This window comes from Phycomyces blakesleeanus (genome assembly GCF_001638985.1).
Source record: "Phycomyces blakesleeanus NRRL 1555(-) unplaced genomic scaffold PHYBLscaffold_32, whole genome shotgun sequence".
Taxonomy (NCBI): Eukaryota; Fungi; Mucoromycota; class Mucoromycetes; order Mucorales; family Phycomycetaceae; genus Phycomyces; species Phycomyces blakesleeanus.
The window spans coordinates 135,016-157,166 of record NW_017265189.1 but is presented as its reverse complement, the minus strand read 5'-3'; the positions used below and the strand labels follow the sequence as shown (position 1 = coordinate 157,166).

General features: G+C 36.2%; 8 protein-coding genes and 1 non-coding gene across 9 annotated transcripts; 5 read left to right on the top strand and 4 right to left on the bottom strand.

Moving 5' to 3' along the window:
- Window positions 1-1,928: 1,928 nt before the first annotated feature.
- PHYBLDRAFT_174667 (hypothetical protein) lies at window positions 1,929-3,104 on the top strand (the record flags this gene model as incomplete). Its single annotated transcript, XM_018437304.1, has 3 exons — window positions 1,929-2,373; window positions 2,626-2,767; window positions 2,918-3,104. 3 exons carry the CDS (start codon window positions 1,929-1,931, stop codon window positions 3,102-3,104), a joined length of 774 nt encoding a protein of 257 aa, XP_018284997.1.
- PHYBLDRAFT_t260 lies at window positions 3,044-3,114 on the bottom strand. Its single transcript has one exon. It is a non-coding gene; the product is annotated as a tRNA-Gly (tRNA).
- A 1,607-nt stretch (window positions 3,115-4,721) lies between these two features.
- PHYBLDRAFT_174666 (hypothetical protein) lies at window positions 4,722-7,799 on the top strand (the record flags this gene model as incomplete). Its single annotated transcript, XM_018437303.1, has 7 exons — window positions 4,722-4,740; window positions 5,150-5,293; window positions 5,422-5,535; window positions 5,594-5,761; window positions 5,843-6,145; window positions 7,013-7,469; window positions 7,700-7,799. The coding sequence occupies 7 exons, from the start codon at window positions 4,722-4,724 to the stop codon at window positions 7,797-7,799; spliced, it is 1,305 nt and encodes a 434-aa protein (XP_018284996.1).
- Window positions 7,800-10,029: 2,230 nt separating this feature from the next.
- On the top strand, window positions 10,030-11,241 carry PHYBLDRAFT_151894 (hypothetical protein; the record flags this gene model as incomplete). Its single annotated transcript, XM_018432777.1, has 1 exon — window positions 10,030-11,241. The coding sequence occupies one exon, from the start codon at window positions 10,030-10,032 to the stop codon at window positions 11,239-11,241; it is 1,212 nt and encodes a 403-aa protein (XP_018284995.1).
- Window positions 11,242-11,331: 90 nt separating this feature from the next.
- PHYBLDRAFT_174664 (hypothetical protein) lies at window positions 11,332-12,612 on the bottom strand (the record flags this gene model as incomplete). The annotated part of the gene is made up of 4 exons (XM_018437302.1): window positions 11,332-11,502; window positions 11,586-11,798; window positions 11,870-12,175; window positions 12,241-12,612. 4 exons carry the CDS (start codon window positions 12,610-12,612, stop codon window positions 11,332-11,334), a joined length of 1,062 nt encoding a protein of 353 aa, XP_018284994.1.
- Window positions 12,613-14,904: 2,292 nt separating this feature from the next.
- PHYBLDRAFT_151891 (hypothetical protein) lies at window positions 14,905-16,215 on the bottom strand (the record flags this gene model as incomplete). Its single annotated transcript, XM_018432776.1, has 4 exons — window positions 14,905-15,075; window positions 15,208-15,376; window positions 15,429-15,733; window positions 15,790-16,215. 4 exons carry the CDS (start codon window positions 16,213-16,215, stop codon window positions 14,905-14,907), a joined length of 1,071 nt encoding a protein of 356 aa, XP_018284993.1.
- A 539-nt stretch (window positions 16,216-16,754) lies between these two features.
- On the top strand, window positions 16,755-18,670 carry PHYBLDRAFT_151890 (hypothetical protein; the record flags this gene model as incomplete). The annotated part of the gene is made up of 7 exons (XM_018432775.1): window positions 16,755-16,772; window positions 16,836-16,897; window positions 16,968-17,028; window positions 17,092-17,136; window positions 17,767-17,832; window positions 17,930-18,117; window positions 18,268-18,670. 7 exons carry the CDS (start codon window positions 16,755-16,757, stop codon window positions 18,668-18,670), a joined length of 843 nt encoding a protein of 280 aa, XP_018284992.1.
- An 818-nt stretch (window positions 18,671-19,488) lies between these two features.
- On the bottom strand, window positions 19,489-20,096 carry PHYBLDRAFT_151889 (hypothetical protein; the record flags this gene model as incomplete). Its single annotated transcript, XM_018432774.1, has 3 exons — window positions 19,489-19,600; window positions 19,670-19,842; window positions 19,977-20,096. 3 exons carry the CDS (start codon window positions 20,094-20,096, stop codon window positions 19,489-19,491), a joined length of 405 nt encoding a protein of 134 aa, XP_018284991.1.
- A 503-nt stretch (window positions 20,097-20,599) lies between these two features.
- Window positions 20,600-22,142, top strand: PHYBLDRAFT_174661 (hypothetical protein; the record flags this gene model as incomplete). Its single annotated transcript, XM_018437301.1, has 3 exons — window positions 20,600-20,722; window positions 20,781-21,203; window positions 21,759-22,142. 3 exons carry the CDS (start codon window positions 20,600-20,602, stop codon window positions 22,140-22,142), a joined length of 930 nt encoding a protein of 309 aa, XP_018284990.1.
- Window positions 22,143-22,151: the final 9 nt, after the last annotated feature.

Genomic DNA, 22,151 nt, shown 5'->3' with positions numbered 1-22,151 from the left:
CGACATTTCAGAGCCTGATGAACTGTGTCCTTGGTGATTGTCTCAACAATTTCGCTCTGGTGTATCTAGATGATATACTCATCTTCAGCAAGACTGAGGAAGACCACCACTGCCATATCTGGCACGTCCTGAAAAGGTTGCAAGAGGAGAAGCTTGTGGCCAATCTGAAGAAATGTGAATTTAACAAGAAAGAGCTTATCTTCGTTGGATTCCATATCTCAGCATGAGGCATTCTACCTGCACCTGGAAAGGTTAAAGCTGTCAAGGAATGGCCTGCTCCGACAAACGTACAAGAAGTCCGTCAGTTTTGTGGTCTTGCCCAGCACTACCAAAGATTCATCCCAGGTTACGCAAGCATAGCATCCCCATTAACAGACCTGACCTGTGGTACTGGTGCTAAATGAAGACTGATCATATGGACAAAGGAGTGCCAAATCAGCTTCGATCTCATCAAAGAAAAGTTGAAATCACCTCCTGTTCTGCAAGCCCTGGATGTGCACAAGCCATATTGCATTGAAACTGATGCCTCCAATTTTGGTGTTGGTGCAGTCCTGCTACAAGAAGGTGAAGATGGTTTATGGCACCCCCTCGCATACAAGTCAAAGAAATTCAATAATGTAGAGCAAGCCTATCCTGCTCAAGAAAGAGAGTTGCTAGGAATTGTGCACGCTCTTAGAACCTGGTGTTGCCTTGTTGATGGCCGACCATACACAGTGTTCTCGGACCATTTGCCCTTGAATTATTTCCATTCTCAGGTGACACCAACTCCACGCCTTGTAAGATGGATTGCCAAATTAGAACTATACGCACCAGACATTCAGTACAAGCCAGGAAAAGAGAACGATGTACCAGATGCATTGTCTCATGTCAGAGGTCTGGAAAGCCAGAGTGCTAAAGACGCAATTGAGCCAGATTACTTGTATGCCACACCACTGACCCACTCCACAGATTGGCCCAATTATTATATGTTCTGACCCGACCAAGTACCAGCCGATGCCAAAGGAATTGTGGAGAAGAACAGAGAACATTTCATAGTGAGAAGCCGGAAGGTATATCGTAAGGTGACATTGAGTGAGGATGAAGTTCGCAAAGTTCCGTTTCTGCCATTTTCTCAGCATGCCGATACAGTCCAGACTTACCATAAGGGTTTTGGACATTCGGGATTTTCTACTATGGTCGACATACTGAAGCCCCATCACTGGTGGCCCACCCTCTGTAATGATATCAAGGAATGTTTGAGCACATGCCACAAATGCCAGCTGAACGCAAGAAAGGATGGACAACACCATGACGAGATGCATCCATTGAAGATCCCAGTAGCATTTCAGAGATGGCACCTCGATTTCATTGGTAGGCTCCCCATGATGCTAAAAGGAAATTGTTGGATCCTTGTTGCCGTTGATTGTACAACCAATTGGCCCATTGCCCGCACTGTCCCCATCGCATCTGCAGAAGCTGTAGCCAATTTCATATATAAAGAGATTGTCATGCGTTTTGGTTGTCCTGCCGAGATATTAACAGACTATGGTGCTAACTTCACCAGTAAACTGGTGGTTGCCTATCTCAGCCGTATCAAGTTTAACCACTGGTTAACCTCTGCATTTCACCCACGCACGAATGGCAAGTGTGAGCATTTAAACGGCACATTGAAACAAATGTTGTGTAAATACACAAACGGTGCCCTCCATTGTTGGGATGAGTTTCTGTTTGCTGCACTCTGGGCCTGCCATATCCGCACCCATTCTACTATGGGGTATAGCTCTTTTTTCCTTACTTATGGCCAACATCCTGTTCTTCCTGGAGATCCCCAACAGCCTTACCTCGACAAGACTATCTCGGAAGACCCATGTGCCATAGCCGACCAGACAGCAGACTAACTGGAAAATGTTGGTAGGGCCAGGGAAGCTGCCGAGTTGCGCATAAGTGTCATGAGCTCAAAGGACAAAGAAAAATGGGACGCAGTGATCAAGAAAGTATTGTTTGAAATTCGTGATCACGTCAAGCTCACACATGAAGGTCGTTTTGGTTTGGAGCCACAGTTCAAGCATCCATTTATTGTGATGAACAAGAACAACAAATATGGTACATATCAGCTCAAAACCATGGAAGGAAAACCTCTTGCGTCATGGGTTCACGTTGATCAGTTATACAAGACAAATGGTGATGCCCCTAATGACACTTGGTACAATCCAACCACCTCTTGCTCAGCCTGGTGTGCTGCCATGAGACTCCTTGACACCGAAATTCTGAATGATGCAGTTGATTCTGTGGCTTCACCTGATGATGTTGGTGCTTGTGGACGATCACAAAGCCAGGAGGGGGGTAATGTCAGAGTTGACATTGGTAACCAAAATCGGGATTTACAAGCAAGCAGTAATGGTTGACTTTTTAGGATAAAAGATCTTGACTTCGCCGATTGGACTTTCACATATGTTTTAGATGTTTAAGATGGTAAATATACTTGTAGAAGATATCACTGGACAACAAGCATCTAAGACATATTATCATAGCTATTCTTTTAGCCAGAAATCAATTATCATTTTGTATAAACAGTCAAGAAATACATTTAATAAAAAGCATCTTTATTCTTATCTAAAAACTATTCATAAACTTGACGATCCCCAGTGGTATTGATTCTGCGACTTAGTTACAAGTGCCAGAAAAGAAATACCAGATCGAGACTTGACAACTTGACAACCAATTTTGTTCAGCAATGTGTTGTTCCTGATCTGGGTTGGTCTTCCTTTTACTATAACAAAGTCAAAAGGTCAAACCCACTGGGGATCAAGGAGTATACGTAAAATCAAAGAGAGGATAAAAGATACTTTTTATTGATATGAATTGAATTGTCTTATATAGTTTTCTAAACTAATACTGCACATTATCCACAGTAGTTATTATTTATATTTAATTAAAGAAATAGTCATTATACTGCGGTTAATGCTCAGGAAGATATTACTGCGCATAAAGAAGTACTGCGGTTAACTATCTTCAGATTTTACAGATTCATCAAAATAATGTCTGACAAAGAGACAAAAAGTGATGCGCGGACCGGGAATCGAACCCGGGCCCTTCGCGTGGCAGGCGAAGATTATACCACTTAACCATCCGCGCATTTTATATTTATCATGTATGTTACAAAAAACTTGAGCTTTAATTAATTTCTGGTGAGGGATACTGGACGGTGGATTCCTTTGGTGATTTGGTCTGGCGGTGAGCCATGACGGGTAGTACTGGACTCGTGGGCGTTGATGTCAACAGTGAGTCGACCGAGTGACGTATCTCGAGGGACAAGAGTGGTCCCCCCAGGTTTCTTGGGAAATCTTGCTCCCGATACCCCTATATCCAAACCCTCCAATATAATCCCGTTCCTTAAAATTAAAATATCCATCTACATCGTCATCTCAGAAACACCTGTCACTCACTAAAAACATTATATCTCTTTCCCCTAATTTTATACACTTCTTTATCACCGACATTTATTTTGCACTATTTTTTATTACATTTTATTAGATTCCATTATTATACTATTATTATATTTTTTACTTTACTTTACTACATTATTATTATATTATTACTTTACTTCTATTCTATCTCACTATATTTTTACTTTATCTTTATTCAATTATTATATTTTTACTATACTTTTATTTTACTTTCTCTATAATTTTCTATTCTACTTCTACTATCAACACCAGTTACATGTAGTAAAATTTTTCACTTGACTTTCTTTTCTTTTCCTCAAAAAATTATTTTAACTAAATATTTTTGTTTATAAAAGGAATAATCTTTTCAATCAATAAAATCATTATTCTATCCTTGATCTTATTTATTTTTGTCCATTATTATCATTATTCTTTATTCATACACAGTGTCCTTGTTCTTTGGAGTGTTCTGTCAACTTTGATATATTTCATTTCTCTATTTTCCCTTTTCTGTCTTTCTCAGACTTTGTCATTGTCATAATTTCCATTTTACTCTTCTCCCTATTTTTTCTACCTGTCTGTCACCAATTCTTACCTGTCAAATTACACATTCTTTTTCATTCTTATTGTATTCTTCTTCTTATATTTTGTAATTCACATTATATTTATTTGCCAAATGATACTGTTACAATCCATAACAAACAAATATATCATATGTTATATTATATCAAATTGTGCTTAGCTAATAAATCAATGACCAGATAATATAAAAACAGGCAAAGAAGTATACTTGATAATAAAGAAGTACAATCAAACAGACAAATTAATATAGTAGATAAAAGATGATTTTATTATGAACAATTGCTATTGATATTTATACTAATTATTTGGAATTGTTGTGGTGGTTGAAGTTGAAGAAGTTTTTAAGAGGAAGAATTGAAGATTTGAGATTAGGAATGAAGATTTGTAAGAACTTGTGTAGGTTTTGTTTATTGAGAAAGGATTTTATATCAAAGTTTGACCAGGTTCCTACACTGAACTACTACTGCTATTTATATTGTTTTGGATTGGGAAAATTATATGACTGAGGTCAGGTAATCGATCCTATCTGAGCCTTAATCAGAGCAACGTGATCTTGGGATAATTAATGTATGATTAATTATATAAATGTGTGTAGTCCAAATGAAGTATTAACATCGAAAGTAAATGTGTTTATGAGTTATAATTATGCTTATAATAATCCACTGATGTATCCCATATTATGGTGATATCATCATATGAAATATAATCACTATCATGCATGCTAAACCTGTGTGTTAAATAATAAAGTAATTGGTAGACACCTTTGACTGGAATAGCTGAGGCCTTATATTATTTCCTTCAGACTTATTCTCAATTACAGCAGTAGTCAATACTCATTTACAACAGGAATGTTTGTCTTGAGGTCTTATTCGATATGATGCCTCATCCACTGCAAAAACAGATCAATTTTGCATATGTAAATTATACCTAAGTTCTGATAGACAGAATAGGTAAAATTGTAGTTCAGCTCACTTTTGTGAATAAAGTATTTGAATAGTATTTTAAGCTACTCTATTGACTACTGGCAGCTGTGTAGCATTAGAATGCAACATCAAACTCAAATAAAATAAATGTGTGTTTTCTTTAGTCTCTTTCTTTACTATTAAATACTATTGTAAACCTTTCTTTTCATTTTAAAATAGCTCCTATTCGTAAACCAACTGTTAGAAAAAAGTGTCAATGCTCTATCTGTAAAAGCAAGACACTAGAATTTGATCATGTATCTATTAAAACATTTAAATGTCATCGAGAAAAAGATAATTATGATATTACACATGTTCAAACACGTATGGTTAATACATTTGCTTTACTTTACTATATTTTATTTTATTTTATATCATTTCCTTTTTTATTATTTTATATAATAATAATAATAATAATAATAATACTAACACTAATAATAATAAATGTGTAGCCCATGAAGACACATGCGATACAATTAGTAGTGCTGTTTCTGAGCCTGTAAATCAAGAGGAAGATAGTTTTGAATTTGAACAGGAAAATGCTGAAATGAATTCTGAGTTTAGAAGTAAGAAAACTTATTTTATTACATTGATTTATTTGGGTCTAACATTCTGCTTTTGTAGACCTAAATGACACAAATGACATTTTGGATATACGGACAAGAAACCAACCTTTCTCTGAAATGAATTGTGTGTTTGGCCCTGAAGATAATGTCCAGTATATAAGTGACACTTACGAAGAAGAAGAAGAATATGAAGATGAATCCGATGTTGAGATGGACAATGATGAAGGTAGGTACACAGCTTTAGATAATATTATATTCTAGAAAATAGAGAGTTAATCAACGTTCTTTAAAAAAAATCAAATCAAAGATTCTTCATTGGAATCAATCTCGGAATTGAATTTGATTCACCGATTCATTGTTATTTTAGTTGCTCTTTTTGTCTCACTATACGTCGTGGATGAAGGAGCTATAATCCTGATTGTCATAATCAACAAGATCCTGCAGTTTTTGTTTGACCTATTCCGCCTTCCCATGAGTGTTGCTGGCCTCAAACGTTTGGCCGGATTTGAAGTGTTGACAAGTGGTGTCAAGAAGTATGTTGCATGTAGCAAATGCCATGCCATATATGATAATGAAGCCGCCCCTTTGTGTTGTACATCACCCAATTTTGGTAAAATCTCCTTGTGTGGCAACAGCTTGTTTAAGCCTGATTCCGGGTCAAAAGCACCCAAAAAAACATATGTATTCCACTCTGTCAAGAAAGCTCTAAAGACGTTTTTTCAATGCCCGGATTTTGAAAACAAGATCAACTCATGGAACTGCGGCCTGAAAATGGATAGCACTTTGTTTGACATGTACAATGGTGTGATGTGGAATGAGATAGTAGATGTAGATGGTATACCTTTTGTTGATACTGAGCAATCACTCATGCTCATGCTGAACATTGACTGGTTTCAGCCATTCGATATTGTTATCTACTCCTGTGGTGCCATATATCTTGCAATCAATCATCTTCCACGCAGTGAGTGGTTCAAGAAGGAGAACATGATTTTTGTTGGGTTAATGCCAGGGCCTAAAGAAGCAAGCACTTCTGACATAAATAACTATTTGAAACTGCTTGTGGATGAGTTGATGGAGCTGTACAAAGGTATTAAGATTAAGACTCACCAATGTCCAAATGGTACGTCTATCTGAGCAGCCCTTCTCATGGTTGCCTGTGATATACCTGCTGCAAGGAAAGTATGTGGGTTCACATCCCATACAAGTACAAATGCATGCCACAAGTGTAAGCATCAATTTTTGAGGTTGGCTGGAACGAGTTCCGTTGATTATTCTGAATTCGATTTCTCAAAGTGGCTCCTTCGCACTAAGAATGACAATTGTAAGGATGCAGAGATCTGGAGAAATGCAATCAAACCAACTGAGAGACAGCGTCTTGAAGTTGCACATGATGTTTGCTGGTCTGAACTGCATCGTCTTCAGTACTTTGACATTGTCCGCTGCACAATCATTGATCCCATGCACAATCTTTTCTTAGGCACTGCCAAAAGAATGCTGGAGAGATGGGTTGCAGATGGATTAATCGACAATAAAAAACTCGTTGCCATGCAAAAGGTTGTTGAGAAGGTAGTGTTGCCACCCGATTACACGTCACTTGGGACAAAGATTGCCAAGGGATTTTCCTATATGAAGGCTGATGAGTGGAAGTCTTGGTGCCTTGTGTACTCTCCTGTGGTTCTAAGGGATGTGTTGCCGTTGCCAGAGTTCAAGAACTGGATAGAGTTTGTTAACTCATGCAGATACTTCACCAAGCCTAGTGTTTCTGAAGAAGACATTGAGAAAGGACACAAATGCTTAGAAGAATTCTGTAAAGGGTGTGAGACATTCTACTACCTGGACCTTCTCTCTCCCAACATGCACCTGCATCTGCACTTACGCCAAACAATGATTGACTTTGGGCCCGTCTATGGCTATTGGCTTTTCAGCTTTGAAAGGTACAATAGTGTCCTGAAAAATATCAAAACCAATTGAAGAAACGGGTTTGAATTGACATTTATGAGACAGTTCATTGAAGAGTTGTGGGAGGGAGATTTTGTTTGTTGACTTCTGAAACCTATGCATGCACTTGCATGTTTTGAAATTTTCAATAAGTTCACCACCAACAACAACACCAACACCAACACCTACCTCTCTCACTCTTTCTCAATTTCCAAATATCTTGAAGCTTCACAGAATCTTTCAATGACAATTCGTGGAAACAAGCCCCTGCCATCATCCGCCTTGCCATTGAAAACAAGACCATTATCATTTATGCCAAAACATGAATATGATTGTCTTGTAGGATACTATCAAGCTGCGTACAACACTGCAAAAAAATGCCCGATTCCCATACGTGATGGGATGTAAAATTCGGTGGACAGAAAACCCAAATTTGTAGTGCAGGATTTTTTTTTGTAGAATAAACATTGCAATTTTTTTAAAACGATTCTATTGGTCATAGAGCACCGAGTAGCATAAAAAAATACAATAATAAACTTAAATTGAATGAAATAAACTGTACCTGAATATATATTTATCTTCTTTACTGTTTAAAAAATAATATTATTTTAATAATTATTAAGCAATGGCACCAACCCGTAAATCAAACAAAACAAAAGAATGCAAATGTTCTGTTTGCAAGACAAGATTTGGAGGATCAGATACAGTGTCTGTACAGACATTTAATTTTCATAAAAGAAGAGACGATGCTGGAATGAACATCTTTCGTAATAGATGTAGGGAATTTTCTTTTATGTTTTAATTATATTTACATTTATATTTTCGATTTAATAACATATGTAATGTAGTGATTATTAAGAGATCAGTCGAAACTACTGTAAGCTATGTTCCTGAAGTTATCAACAATGATGAACAGAACTCGGTGGCCATAGACAATGATTATGATATGGATTATGACTTTGATGGTAAAAATATATATTTTTATTTTTATTTTTATTTGCTCTAACTTCTTTTATGGTTCCGGTAGAAATGGACACCAGTATAGAAGTAGACATGGAGACACAAGAGCCTATTCGAGTCTTACCTCTCTCAGAATCCGATGCTGTCTTTGGTTATGAGAATGAAGAGTTTAACTCTGATCTTGATTCTGACGGTTGCGAAGACGATTCCAGTGAGGATGACATGCTTGATAGTGAAGGTTTGCACACTTTCATAATGGATATTGGGTTCTGCTGTATAAAATAATAGAAATTAATTTTTTTTAAAAAAGACAACTTTCCTGAATTCAACTCAGAATTGAGTTTCATCCATCGTTTTATTGTACAGGTCCTTGCACTATTTGTATCCTTGTACGTCGTCGATGAAGGCGCCATTCTTCTCATTGCCATCATGAACAAAATACTCGAGCTTTTCAGAGATCCATTCCGTCTCCCAGTTAGCATCCCTGGTCTCAAAAGCATGGCAGGATTCAATACCTTTACAGACGGTATAAAGAAATATGTTTCTTGTAGCGAATGTCACAGCATATATGAGAACAATGAATCAACACCCCGCTTCTGTATCTTTGATAAATTTGGGAATAACTCAATGTGCGGTAATAGTTTGTTCAAGTCGGGAAATCAGTCGTCCATTCCAAAAAGAACATATGTGTATCACTCTGTTCAGAATTCGATCAAAGCTCTCTTTTCTCGGCCTGATTTTGAAACCCAAATCGACTCGTGGAACCGTAGCCCGAAGGCTGAGAATACTATGTTCGATGTGTATGATGGCTTGATGTGGAAGGATTTGAAAGACACCAATGGAATTCCCTTTGTTCATGGCAACCGCTCACTGATGTTGACCTTAAACATTGACTGGTTCCAGCCATTCGACGGTGTGACATATTCGTGTGGTGCAATTTACCTGGCTGTAAACAATCTTCCTCGAAGTGTAAGATTCAAGAAAGAAAATGTCATTCTCGTTGGGTTAATGCCAGGTCCAAAAGAAGCAAAAACATCCGAGATAAATTCGTACCTCAGACCTCTGGTTGACGAATTAGAAAAGTTGTACAAGGGAGTCAGAGTCCAGACATATCAATGCCCAAATGGTACCACCATCCGCGCTGCTCTGTTTATGGTTGCCTGCGACATCCCTGCTGCCTGAAAAGTGTGTGGATTCACGTCCCATACCAGTACAAACGCATGCCACAAATGTAATCGCCAATTCTCCCGATTAGCTGGAACGAGCTCTGTCGATTATTCTGGATTTGATTTCTCAAAGTGGCTCCTTCGCACTAAGAATGATAATTGTAAGGATGCTGAGGTCTGGAGGAATGCAACCACTGAAGCTGAGAGACATCGTCTTGAAGTTGAAAATGGTGTTCGCTGGTCCGAACTGCATCGTCTCCAGTACTTTGACGTTGTCCGCTGCACGATCATTGATCCAATGCACAATCTCTTCTTAGGCACAGCCAAGAGGATGATGGAGAAATGGGTTGCAGATGGTCTAATTGACAATAAAAAACTCGTTGCCATGTAGAAAATCGTTGAAAACATGACATTGCCGCCTGATTACACCATGCTAAGATCAAAGATTTCAAAGGGATTTCCCTTTATGAAGGCAGACGAGTGGAAATCGTGGTGTCTGGTATACTCTCCAGTGGTTCTACAAGGCGTACTACCAAAGCAAAAGTTTGAGAATTGGATGTTTTTTGTGAATGCCTGCCGTTTCCTTACCAAGCCAAATGTTTCCGAAGATGATGTACAGTCAGCACACATAGCACTTGAGAAGTTCGGTAAAGGTTGTGAAAGGCTGTATAGCAAGGATCTGTTATCTCCAAACATGCATCTCCATCTTCATCTTCGCGACACAATCAAGGACTTTGGGCCTGTTTATGGGTACTGGCTCTTTAGTTTCGAGCGATACAACAGCGTCCTAAAGAATATCAATACCAACAGAAGGAGCGGCTTTGAAATGACATACATGAAAACATTCATTGAAGATACCCATAAAGGCGATTTTGTTCGCAATTTCTTGAAGACATCTGGTCCATTCAATTTCTCCGGCATCTTCGATAAATTGGTAACTGGTTATAGTCCTGCTGATTCTACAACTAGCACCGCCTTGTACAATTGGTTCTCTCTACCAGACTTTCTTGATGCTGCCGAAAATCCGAACTTGTCAATTCGTGGTAACGAGCCTTTGCCGCCATCAGCGCTGCCCTTGCAAAAAAAAGCATATGAGATGATGCTAAGACAGGAGTATGATTGTTTGGTAGGATATTACCAAGCTGTTTACAACGATCCCACCATCTCCAGTTGCAAAGACGTGATTCAAGATACAGCTTTCGTCAATGACTGGATCGAAATGCTCAAATCTGTCAACCTCCTTGGACAGACATTCAAGGGAAGTAGAGGTACGAATGGAAGAGGATTATATATACAAGCAATGTTCATAGAAGGTCGAAACGGAGCAAAGTATGCATATGTCGGAGAGATTCAGTACCTATTTGTTCATTCATTTAGTCCACTTGTTTCTACTCCACATCACAGAACACCCCAAAGTAGCCAACATACATTTGCTTATGTAAAATGGTACAAGGCTTCCAAGGAGACAAGTAGAAAAATTGCAGGCGTAGAAATATGGGATGTCGCGTTTTCTTTGCCTGACTTTCAAAGCATCTTGCCAGTGCACCGAATTCTCCTTCCTGTTGCAATTGTTGACCATACAACATTACGAAATATCAGCAAAAAACTTATTGTTCCTTTGCCTAGAAAACTTTACTTTTAAAATATATAATTATCCCTTCTTTTCTTTCTAATAATATTATTCAATTTTTTTAATATGACAGTGAAAAAAAAAAGAGCAAATTGTTTGTTTTTATTGGTTTTGAATTGCCCAGACAGGAAGGATCGCGGTCAGGTGACCGGGGACAGGAGTGACCGCAATGGTTTTTAGGTATCTGGGCATTCTTTGCTTTGATTGTGGTGTTGCAATCTTCTTGTCATTCTCTGCTGCCAAGAAATCAATGAACTGAATAAGCCTATTCAGCTATGTATAATTAGTTAGTTTATTTCTGTACAGTCATCTTTTTATAGAAATATATTATAGTGTACACCTTTAAAAAAAATTACCTCAGCACTTCTCCAACTAGGACGAGCAACCTGCAAAACCCACACACGGATTATAGGAGTGACGTCCTCATCTTCCGATTCACCATCAGACATCACACTCTTCTTGAGGAGATGCAAGTATGCCATCTCATCAGAGTTACCTGGCTTGTATCCCATCTTAGTGTCAATTGCTAGCCAATTGTTAATGTAGGTATCAACACGACGCAAGTGAATCTAGATATATTTTAAAATGATTAGAACAGAATGCAAAATATTTAATTTCTTTTTTTTGTTTGTAATTTTACCTCAATGCGACAGCTGTTGATACGATTATTGCGCCTTTTGGAAGACGCTTGCTCAGGGGTTGCGTTGACAGCACGAAAACATGTCTTGTAATTGTTTTTTATTTTCTGCACTATCATATCCTCCCAGAACCCAGCTGTGCGAGGCTGGGCAACGATATACTGTCGGAGGTAATTAATCACCTCAACATTGTCAGGATGATCGATCCTCTCATCCGTGTTCCATCGCCTGCGGCTTTCGTTTTCAGCAACAAGCTCAGGATCATTCGAACGGAAGTTTCTCGCCCACATTCTCCCATTGATGAGATTCTATATGATTATTATTATTATTATTTAGGTAGTGTGTTAAAGCATGAAGTCAGAAAAAATCATACCAGAACAATTGCACGCATTTCGCCTTTGGTGTGTCTATTTGTAGACACATTGGCGGCAGTTACTCCCTGAGTTACAGAAGATGCAACAAGAGCTTGCTGGGCAATGGCTTGGTTGTGAGCATCGACCAGAAAACGAATTCCAGTGTTGGCTTCGACAGTACGATCGTACATCATGTTGATGGCTGCCATAACCTGCGTTAGGGACTCGACAGTCATTCCAGGAGCCTCTGCCCCACTTGGACCAGCTGCAAGTGGCGATACTCTTGGAGCAATCTCACGTTGCTCAATCCGGCCGGCAGCAACACGGCTAAGTGTTCCTCGGGCATTCTGTTTGCCTGTGCGTCCTGATTTTCTAGTGGCATTGGAAGGCATGCTACAGATATTTACATATTTTTTAAAAAATAAATAAATATAAATAAATAAAGCATATATAGAAGAATATTATGAAATATTATTTTAATTATACAAACATACATGGTAAAGCACAGTAATAGTATGTGAGGTTTCTAATAAAATGTGAGGGAGGATATAATAATCTGGCAAATAGAAGTAGTATTTATATGTCCCAATACTTCTTGGGTGTACAGCAACAAAAGAAAAAATTATAGGGACACACGTTTTAAATTATAATAGACCCTAATAAATTCTGAGAACAGAATGAGCTTATTCACTACTCTTACAATTTGTTTTTTTATTTTTCTTTTTTTTTATTTTCTTTTTTTTTGTTCTCTCTCTTTCTCTTATACTGTTTACTTTTGCTTCTTTTTCTACACTATGGTAAATACTTAATATTTTCTTTTTACTTTATTTTACATGATTATTAACACTAAAAAACTTCTATCGTCTTTATTATGTAGGGCTTCCTGCACGAGTTAACATAACACACTGGCTTACAAAGGTGAATAAGAAAGCAAACAACTTTTATTGCGCGATGCTAATCATCAGCTTATTAATCTTTAGATGCAAAACGATGATGATGACAACCATCAAAAGCTAATGATGGAAATAAACATGGTAAGCTTTAATAGAATATCTTCTAATCACTTATATTAACGTTATACTTTCTTCATTATCATTTTGAATTTATTAGATTTTCTCTATCTCTCTTTTGCACGCACGCATTAAAAGGATGCCAAAGAATCACTTTTTCTGGTAAGCAAGACTTTATAATTATTATTCTCTCATACTAATCATATTTTTTTCCCTTTCTATTAGGAATACTTGGAGTACACCAACAATTATATAAATGCTATCCGTAGCAATATGATCCTCTATTTCCAAAGAATAAATCTGGTCTGTACACACATGTTTTGAAAATGACAAAATCGATTTTGGTCATCCCAAGATTCTGCCCCTTCCCTTAATATTCAAAGAGGTATTGCAGTATTCCCATTTATTTATCCCGAAAGGTAAGAGATATTATTAATGATCAAAGTAGAATCACAGTACCCAAAATCAAGAACCCAAAACCGAGAATGCAAAACAAAGACCCAATGTCAAATGTCTGGATCAAATGCCCAGACCAAATGCCAACTATCCAAGGCCGATTATTAGAGAACCTATTTTGAGATTTTTTTAATAAAATAAAATAAAAACCCATTTGTAAACTATTTCCCATGAACTATTTTTAAATAAAAGTACAAGAAGTATATTTTTTGATCAATCAAATAATGAAATTCAAATTGTAAATGGAGTACCCGTCCAATAAGATTGATACTTGCCAGAAGATAGTTGAGCTATCATCAGAAGATTGTTGAAATATACACCTTCTTGAATGAGTCCGAAACAAGAATAAATAGGCAATACACAAAATAAATGTAATGTTTTACTAGAAAAAAAAACTCGGAATTCAATTAAGGTTTCAGATATAATGAGATATAACAGAACTCTATGACCGCGCACAGACCCATTCTATCCATAGAATCTAGGTGTTTAATATTTAGTAGCTAGTTTTCCTATCATTCTGAGAATTGTTGTATAATATTCGGAATGTATTTCAAAAATCACACAGAATTTTACATCCTATCACGTATGGGAATCGGGCATTTTTTTGCAGTGCAAGAATCTACAGATCTCAGGTTGCAAAGATGTAATTGATGACTCACTTTTCGTCAATGACTGGATCAAAATGTTGAAGTCCGTTGATCTTCTTGGCCAAAGCTACAAAGGGTGCATTGGCACGAATGGCTGCGGATCATACATACAAGCCTATTTCACTGAACAAACTGGGTCGGAACATGCATATGTTGGAGAGATTCAGTACCTTTTTGTTCACAATTTTAGGCCAACTGTTTGTTTTCTAACATACAGAAATCCCCATAGTAGTCAGCATGTATTTGCATTTGTCAAATGGTTCAAATCCACTTTGGACAAAACAAGAGAATTAGAAGGAGTTGAGTTGTTACAGGATGAATTCTATAAGCAAGATTTTCAAAGCATCCTGCCAGTACATCAGATTCTCCTAACAGTTGCAATAGTAGATTACAAAACTACAAAAAACATCAACAAAAAACTTGCGATTCCTTTACCAAAAAAAATTTACTATTAATTCTCATACACACACTTACTTATATATTTATCCTCTATTATTATTATTTTCTTTAATCAATTCAATTTCAATTATTACTATTTGGCCCTACAACAGAACATAGTAAAAAAAAATGTTTATTCATCGTTGATTGCCCAATGAGGCAATGACTGGGACAGGGTGGCAGGAACAGAGCAAGGCAACAATGTTGCTGGATATCTGTTCATTCTTGGCTTTGTTCCCACGCCCGCATTTGACACATGATGGGTACGATCAATGTAGTCAACCATTGTCAACAATCTGTTGAACTGTATTTATTTTTATTAGTTCTTTATTTTTCTTGTTATAAAACTTATTTATTTATTCTAAATATTATTTACCTCTTCACTTCTCCAAGTGGGGCAAGCCACATGCAAACACCGTCATGGAAGATTGTCCACAATCTCAATATCCGACTCACCATCAGACATGTCATCCTTCTGAAAGAGTTTGAGATAGGTCCTCTCAACAGGGTTTCCAGTCTTATATCCCATTGCAGCATCAATGGCTACCCAGTTGTCCATGTATGTCAACTTGCGTTGGATAGACATCTGGTTATATAGATTGTAGCTTGAGAAAATAGTAATATACCAATTAATTTTTTATATAGTATATACAAAACTGAAGAGTACGACTGTTTGCTCTCCCCTTGCTGTTTTTCTTGGACTTCTGCTCAGGAGACTCGTGAAAAGTATGATGACTGTGCTTGTACCTGTTCTTTATTTTATCACTTATCACCCGTGGATGAGTACCAGCTAGACGAGTCTGGGAACTAATGTAGCTCTTCAAGTAGTTGATAACAGCTACGTTATCACAGTGGTTAATCTTCTTGTTCAAGTTCCACTTCTTCTTACTCTCGTTCTCAGCAACAAGAGCAGGGTCGTCAGACTCGAACTTCCAGTCCCACAACTTTTCTGCGAAGATTTCCTAAATACAGGTTGTTTAATAAGTTGTTGATACTAATATATATTAATATTAATTACCGAGATAATGACAGAAATCTCGGCATCACTGAGGGAGGTCTGGGGGACATAGGATGGCATCAGAGATGGTCCTAGACTAGCCATACAAGTCTGATCGTTGGCATAGGCAGTTGCAAAGTCTGCAAATGCCATATGTGTCTTTCCAGACGTGTCAACAACAACACCCATCCTGTTTTTAAAGGCTGTCATGTTGCTATTGACAGCAGCAATGTCATCCTTGACACCGTTGATACTGTTGTTTACTTTGTTAAACATTTCAACAATTTCCGCGTATTGCTGATCTTGGATAGTTGCGGATGAGAAACTGGGGGCAATTTCTCGAGGTCCAACACGGCCAGCCAAAACACGGTTTGCAGAGGTAGATATACTTGCAGATGCTTTTCCTTTTCCTTTACGGTCTGTTTTTCTGCTGCTATTAGAAGGCATTTTTTCTTTATTGTATTTTTATTAAAGTTTTATACATTAATAAATTAGTAAAATAAAATAAATGTATGGGTTGAAATATATTTATTTTTGTTTAATCAAAGATATACATACAAAATAAGTTAATATAAAGTAGATTTATGAAATAGCTGAGAAAAGGAAGGGATTATATATTATTTTCTATAAAATCCTTTATAACCTTGAACAACTTCTTTAATATTCAACATAGAACTTAGTGTTACAATATAATTTCGGATTATTCATTTTATTACTATTGTATTTTACTAGAGTCAATTTTCATCTAAACTGTCTTCTGTTTGAAAGCCCACTTTTTTTTCTTCTTTTTCTTTATTTTTTTCTTATTTCTTTTTTTCCTGTTTCTTTTCCGCTTTATTTACTTTTATTCTGGTTGATGTATTTGAGTTCACACCCTGGTAAGCAATTTGTTTTTATTATTCTATTGTTATATTTATTCTTAATGTTTTTTCTTTTATTATTATTGTGGTTGCTGATAGTATTACAAGTCTTTGCCATGTTGATTAATGGACAAGAACAAAAAGGTAAAACGCGGTTATTGTGTATGTGTTTCTTTATTAATTTTTTCTCTCTTCTCAGCTCATTAGCTCCTCAGCTCATTAACTCCTCAGCTCATCATAAAGACATACCAACAGCAGAAATTTATCTGGTAAGTCTGAATAATGTATTTATTTATTTTATTCTTATATCTAATTTTGTTTATTTTCTATCTCTGTTAGTACTGCCAACATTTCTATGTACCTGATTGAATGGCTTGTCTTTGAAAACCGATTTTCTTTGGTAAGTAATAAAGCCAAACTTTATTCCATGATCTTTACTAATGCGTTTTATTAAACCTTTCAGAACAACAGTCAATGTGCACTATGTCTGGTTCTGACGAAAGTACTAGTAAGTAACCATACTATTTAAATTAAAGAAAAATAAATATTTATATAATCTAATATAATTGAATAATTTTTTAGCCTTCTCTTACTAGTGAAATACCGTAAACACGCGTTTCTTTTTAGGATTCTATTGTATTGGAAGTATTTATATATTATAATATATGAAAGGGTTTGTTATTATATTAATTATATAGTAGCCTATATATTAGATTAGACTATATACTGTCAAGTCGTACATATTATAAGCAAGAAGCTTTTTTTAAAATAAAAACAATTTTTCCAAAACAATCCCTATAAAAGTATTTGAAATGAAGTGCAAGAAGTATTGCAGTAGTATGGCATGTGTGAATCCTATAGTTTAGCCATGCATAATTGTCCAATAAAAGTGTTTAGATTCGGAAAACAGTATACATAAATTCTGTTTCTTCTGTTAAATGATCCAATAGAATATCATTATTTCAGTAGACAGTTTTCTCTGTAAAGTAATTCAATATAATTCTACTATTTCAGTAGACAGTTTTCTATCAAAAATAGATTTTTTATTGGAATCTCTGTTTCAAATCAAGTTTAATTTAATGTAACATCCAAAAAAAAAAGATACCATAATTTGATTATTCTCTCTGCGATTAAATAGTTTAAAAGAACCTTACATCTCTATATGGATCATTATAAGTTCAGAAGTTACATGGACAACTCACAGGTAACATAACATATTGCAAACAGAATCTATAAATGCCAAATTCCAGAATTTAATTATTCTGTCACTCAGAATTTCCCATACTATCGCATATGTGTAGAAATCTAATTCCCCAGTATCATCGATTGCCAAACTTCATGAATTTGATATGGCAAATGTTGTAAACCTGAAATACTCACCCTTATCTACCAAGCCAAAGACCCACAACATGACCCATTTGACAGAAGATATCAGACGATTTGGATCTGCCCTGAACTTTGAGACAGAAAAAGACAAACAGTTCAACAAGTATATTCGAGAGCATCTCATTCATACCGACTGACTGAACACCTCGAGAGATGTCTGCCACAAGTTTGCAAAGCAGATGGTTATGCAACATATCTTTGCCAATGGATCATGGATTAACAGCAACAGATAACAAGAGTACCCTGGACCCAGAATTGCAGAATTTATCAAGCCCAACAATAATAAAGATAAAACTTTCTGCAACCTATTTCTTGGAGGATCTCAAGTGCTTGCAGACAACAATGACACCGGCAACATAACTACTTTAAAAGATAATTCCTTTGCCGCTTTTGTTATCAAGAACAGTATTGGCACGACTCCCAGCATTGGACTGATCTCTGGCTCAATGGTTACTTTTCTTCAGCCCACTGCTTGCACGAGTGAGGAGATGAAAAATAACTACCTTAAATTAGAAATGACTGATGACTGTATGCCTCTCGATTCTCTCAAGCCTCTGTGTAAGATTGCTTTAATGAAGGTTAATGATACTATTTACATGGTTAACTTGAGTAAATTTAGTTCATATTGGTTCTACCTGCAGCATGGATTAGCATAGATTTTATTATTATTATCTCTTAGTATAATTTAGCATAGTTTAGTATTATTATTTCTTAGTATAATTTAGTATAGTTAATAAAATTTTTACGTTTTTTTTGAGTGATTTGGAATTTATTCCATATCATATTTTTTTTTCTAAAAATCACGGTCTTTTTTTTAAATTTTTGCAAAGTCATTTCTTGGTTACTCCAAACAACTCCAAAATTTCCTTAACAAATAGTTCGTCTCACTTGAACTTTATTTTCTTCTCTATTTGGATGTTTTTTTTTAATTCGCGATATTACACAGAAAATTTTCTAGACTAATCATATTGCTAGGGTTCCATACATAACCATATTTGGTTTCTGATTTCTTTTGTGATGTATATATAAGCTTTGATTTAAAATTCACTTTTATTGGGTGTTATAATTTTCAGCTTAATCTTATATCTAAAATCATTGGCCACTTTGCAAATAATATCCACTTAATTAGATTTTATTTTTGTAGAGCTTAGATTATTAATCATTTTAATTGGTTCAAAAATATATTTTTCAATGAAGATTCTTATAAAAGAGTATTTTATTGGCTGTTGTAACAGAAGTAAATCTTATAAGAAATGTTTTATTAGTTGCTGTAATAGAAGTAAATCTTATAAACAATGTTTTATTAATTGTTGTAATAGAAGTAAATCTTATAAAAAATGTTTTATTGGTTGTTATAACAAAGAATAGTTTATTACATATAAATCATACTGGCTAGATATCATTTTATTCACTATATATTTTATTGATAATTGATATACTATGCTATAGTACCTACCAGACACAGACTTATGATCTATTGTTGCTTCTTACGGTTTTTCTGTAATTGGCTGACTTTTGCAACAGACGCCCAGTTCTTATGGCATCTGGTAAAGTCTATACCATTGTTTCCGAGTAGACACGCATGTCTGGTGCACACCAAGTTCTTGTCTTCTTGAGAGATTGCACTCCAGTTTGGATTTGGTCCTAGAGCTTACATAGAAGGAATGGAGGCCAGTTCATTGCAGACAAGACGTGTACAAGTATTGATAATTGCCTTGGTTTTCTTATCCAGTTCAACTCCAAGATCACGACTCACCATTCTGTAGATGTGTACCAGTGTTATATCTTTGATATTTAGTACAGATCTTGGAATTGCCCCACCGAGATTCTGTGTGGTTTTATGTTAGGTTGTATACTTTACTTCGTTTTATTATTTTTTACGTTATGCACCATTGTTAACTCTGGGCTTTCTCAGTCATTCATGTCTTTATAAATATTGGCAATCTTGAGTCTGAGCAATACTTGTTCCTTTTGGAGTGCTTCTTGTCCTTTTTGCAAAGCAAGAAGTGTTTCTTGCACATCCCAAAGTGTTTCTTGCATACCCTGAAGTACTTGGATAACTGTATAATCAGTATTGTTCATGATGTTAAAAAAATCAGAAATATGGGTTTTTGATGAAAAAAAGAAAAAAAGAGAAAGAAATTTTTTTTCTGATTACGATCAGATTTATTTTGGAAAATCTATTGGTTTAACGGGGTTTATTGTTATTATTATAATAGCTGCAATAACTACATACCACGTGTTATTATGTCTTTTGAGTCTCTTGAAGGAATTCGAATTGTCTTTATCATTGTTGCCTTCAATGGATTAAGTTTAAAGATGCGTATTGAGAAAATAATTGTCTTCACTCTTACCAAAGTTACTCAATTTATCTATTTAAAAATGGCATCAATTAAAAAAACCTTCTCCTATAAATGCCGTTTTTGCAAAAAATCTTGTAGTAGTAGACAAAAAGCTAAGTTGTGCCGAAATCTATGTCTGAAAAATCAACTGGAAAATATGAACAATGAAGAAGTACCTGAAGTCACTTCATTTTTGGTATCTAGCCAGCCTGCTTCAGTTATGATCCCTAGCTTGATAATTAAATGAGTTTGAGAAAAACAAATAATAAAAAAGACAAGTTATATATTAACAATATTAATGCTTCAAACACAATTAATGTTGAAAGCACTAGTGGTAACAATAACACTGACATCAATGATCTCACAGTAAGATATATATACATATACAAATGTATCATACTAATTTGTTTTTGTGTTATTAAAGTATAATATTAAATATGAAAATAACATTGAAGAACCTGCTGTTGTGAATGACAATGAAAGTGGTATCTCTCCTTTGGTTTTCAATTTTTCCAAGCCTGCATCTATTTCTACAAATAATGAATTAATGAATTTAGAGTTTATCAAAATCATCAAGAAATTTAACATTTCCTACAATGCTCATAAGAAGATTGCCGCCCATTTCAACAGTATATTAGAAAGATCTGTTGATCTCACTTACAGAGCATCAATACCATACTACACCAGCGAACTCTTGAAGCGTTTCTCAAGCATTGAGAAAAAGAAGTATGACATCTGTCATAAGGGATGCAGGCTGTTCAACGAGGCAAACATCACTGCATGTTCTAACTGCAGTGAGCCCAGATATAAAGAGGACAGTGACGATCAAGGCCATGCCAACAAACTGGTTCCAGTCATGACAATGATACAATTACCTTTGGCTGGTCAGCTTGCTCTTGCTCTAACAAACAAAACCACAAGAGCAGATATGCAATACTGTTACCTCCACCAACCAAGCCAAGATGGTGCTGTGTCCGATGTCTTTGATGGGCAGGCATATTAGCAGATGAAGCATCTTTTTTCTGGGGAGGATGACATAGCAATCTCATTGTCAGTTGATGGTTTTGCACCTCACAACACCTCTGGTTCTGTGACAATTGTTCATGCTACAATCTTGAACCTTTCGCCAATGATCTATTATGGACGCAGTTGTATGATCCAGATTGTGATGATCCCTAAACCAGGCACACCTGCTGACTTCTGGTCATATATAAAGCCAGCATTTGACAATCTTTTTGTGTTGCAGCATGCAGGAATGGTAATTAAGATACAAACCAAAACAATTCGAGCAAAGGTACATGTCTTGATGACCACAAGTGACATCCCAGCCTTGGCAAAGTTGGCCTGCCATGTTGGACACATGACTAAGTCTGGTTGCAGAATTTGTAACGTTGTTGGGCAGACACCTGGGCATGGCCAGTACTTCCGCACCTCCCTTGCGACTACCATCCGCACAAAGGAAAGTTTCCAAAACTATGATGAATCAAGTTCGTCTGACAGAACCGGGTTAAATGGACAATTGCCTCTTGCCAAACTCTCTTCCTTTTCTAATCCACTGTTTTTTGCATTGGATGAGATGCATGGCTTATTCCATGGTATTGCAAAGCAGATCTGGGGACTCGTTTGTGGTAAATATGGAGAGAAGAATTCTCTGGTCCTTTCTCTTGTTGCACAAAGGGAAATTGGTGCTGCCATGGCAATGACAAGAAGCACAATCTCCACTTCATTTCATGGTGCATGGATCAATGTGTCAACAAGGTTTGGATACTCTAGGGCTGTAGACTAGACCGATTTT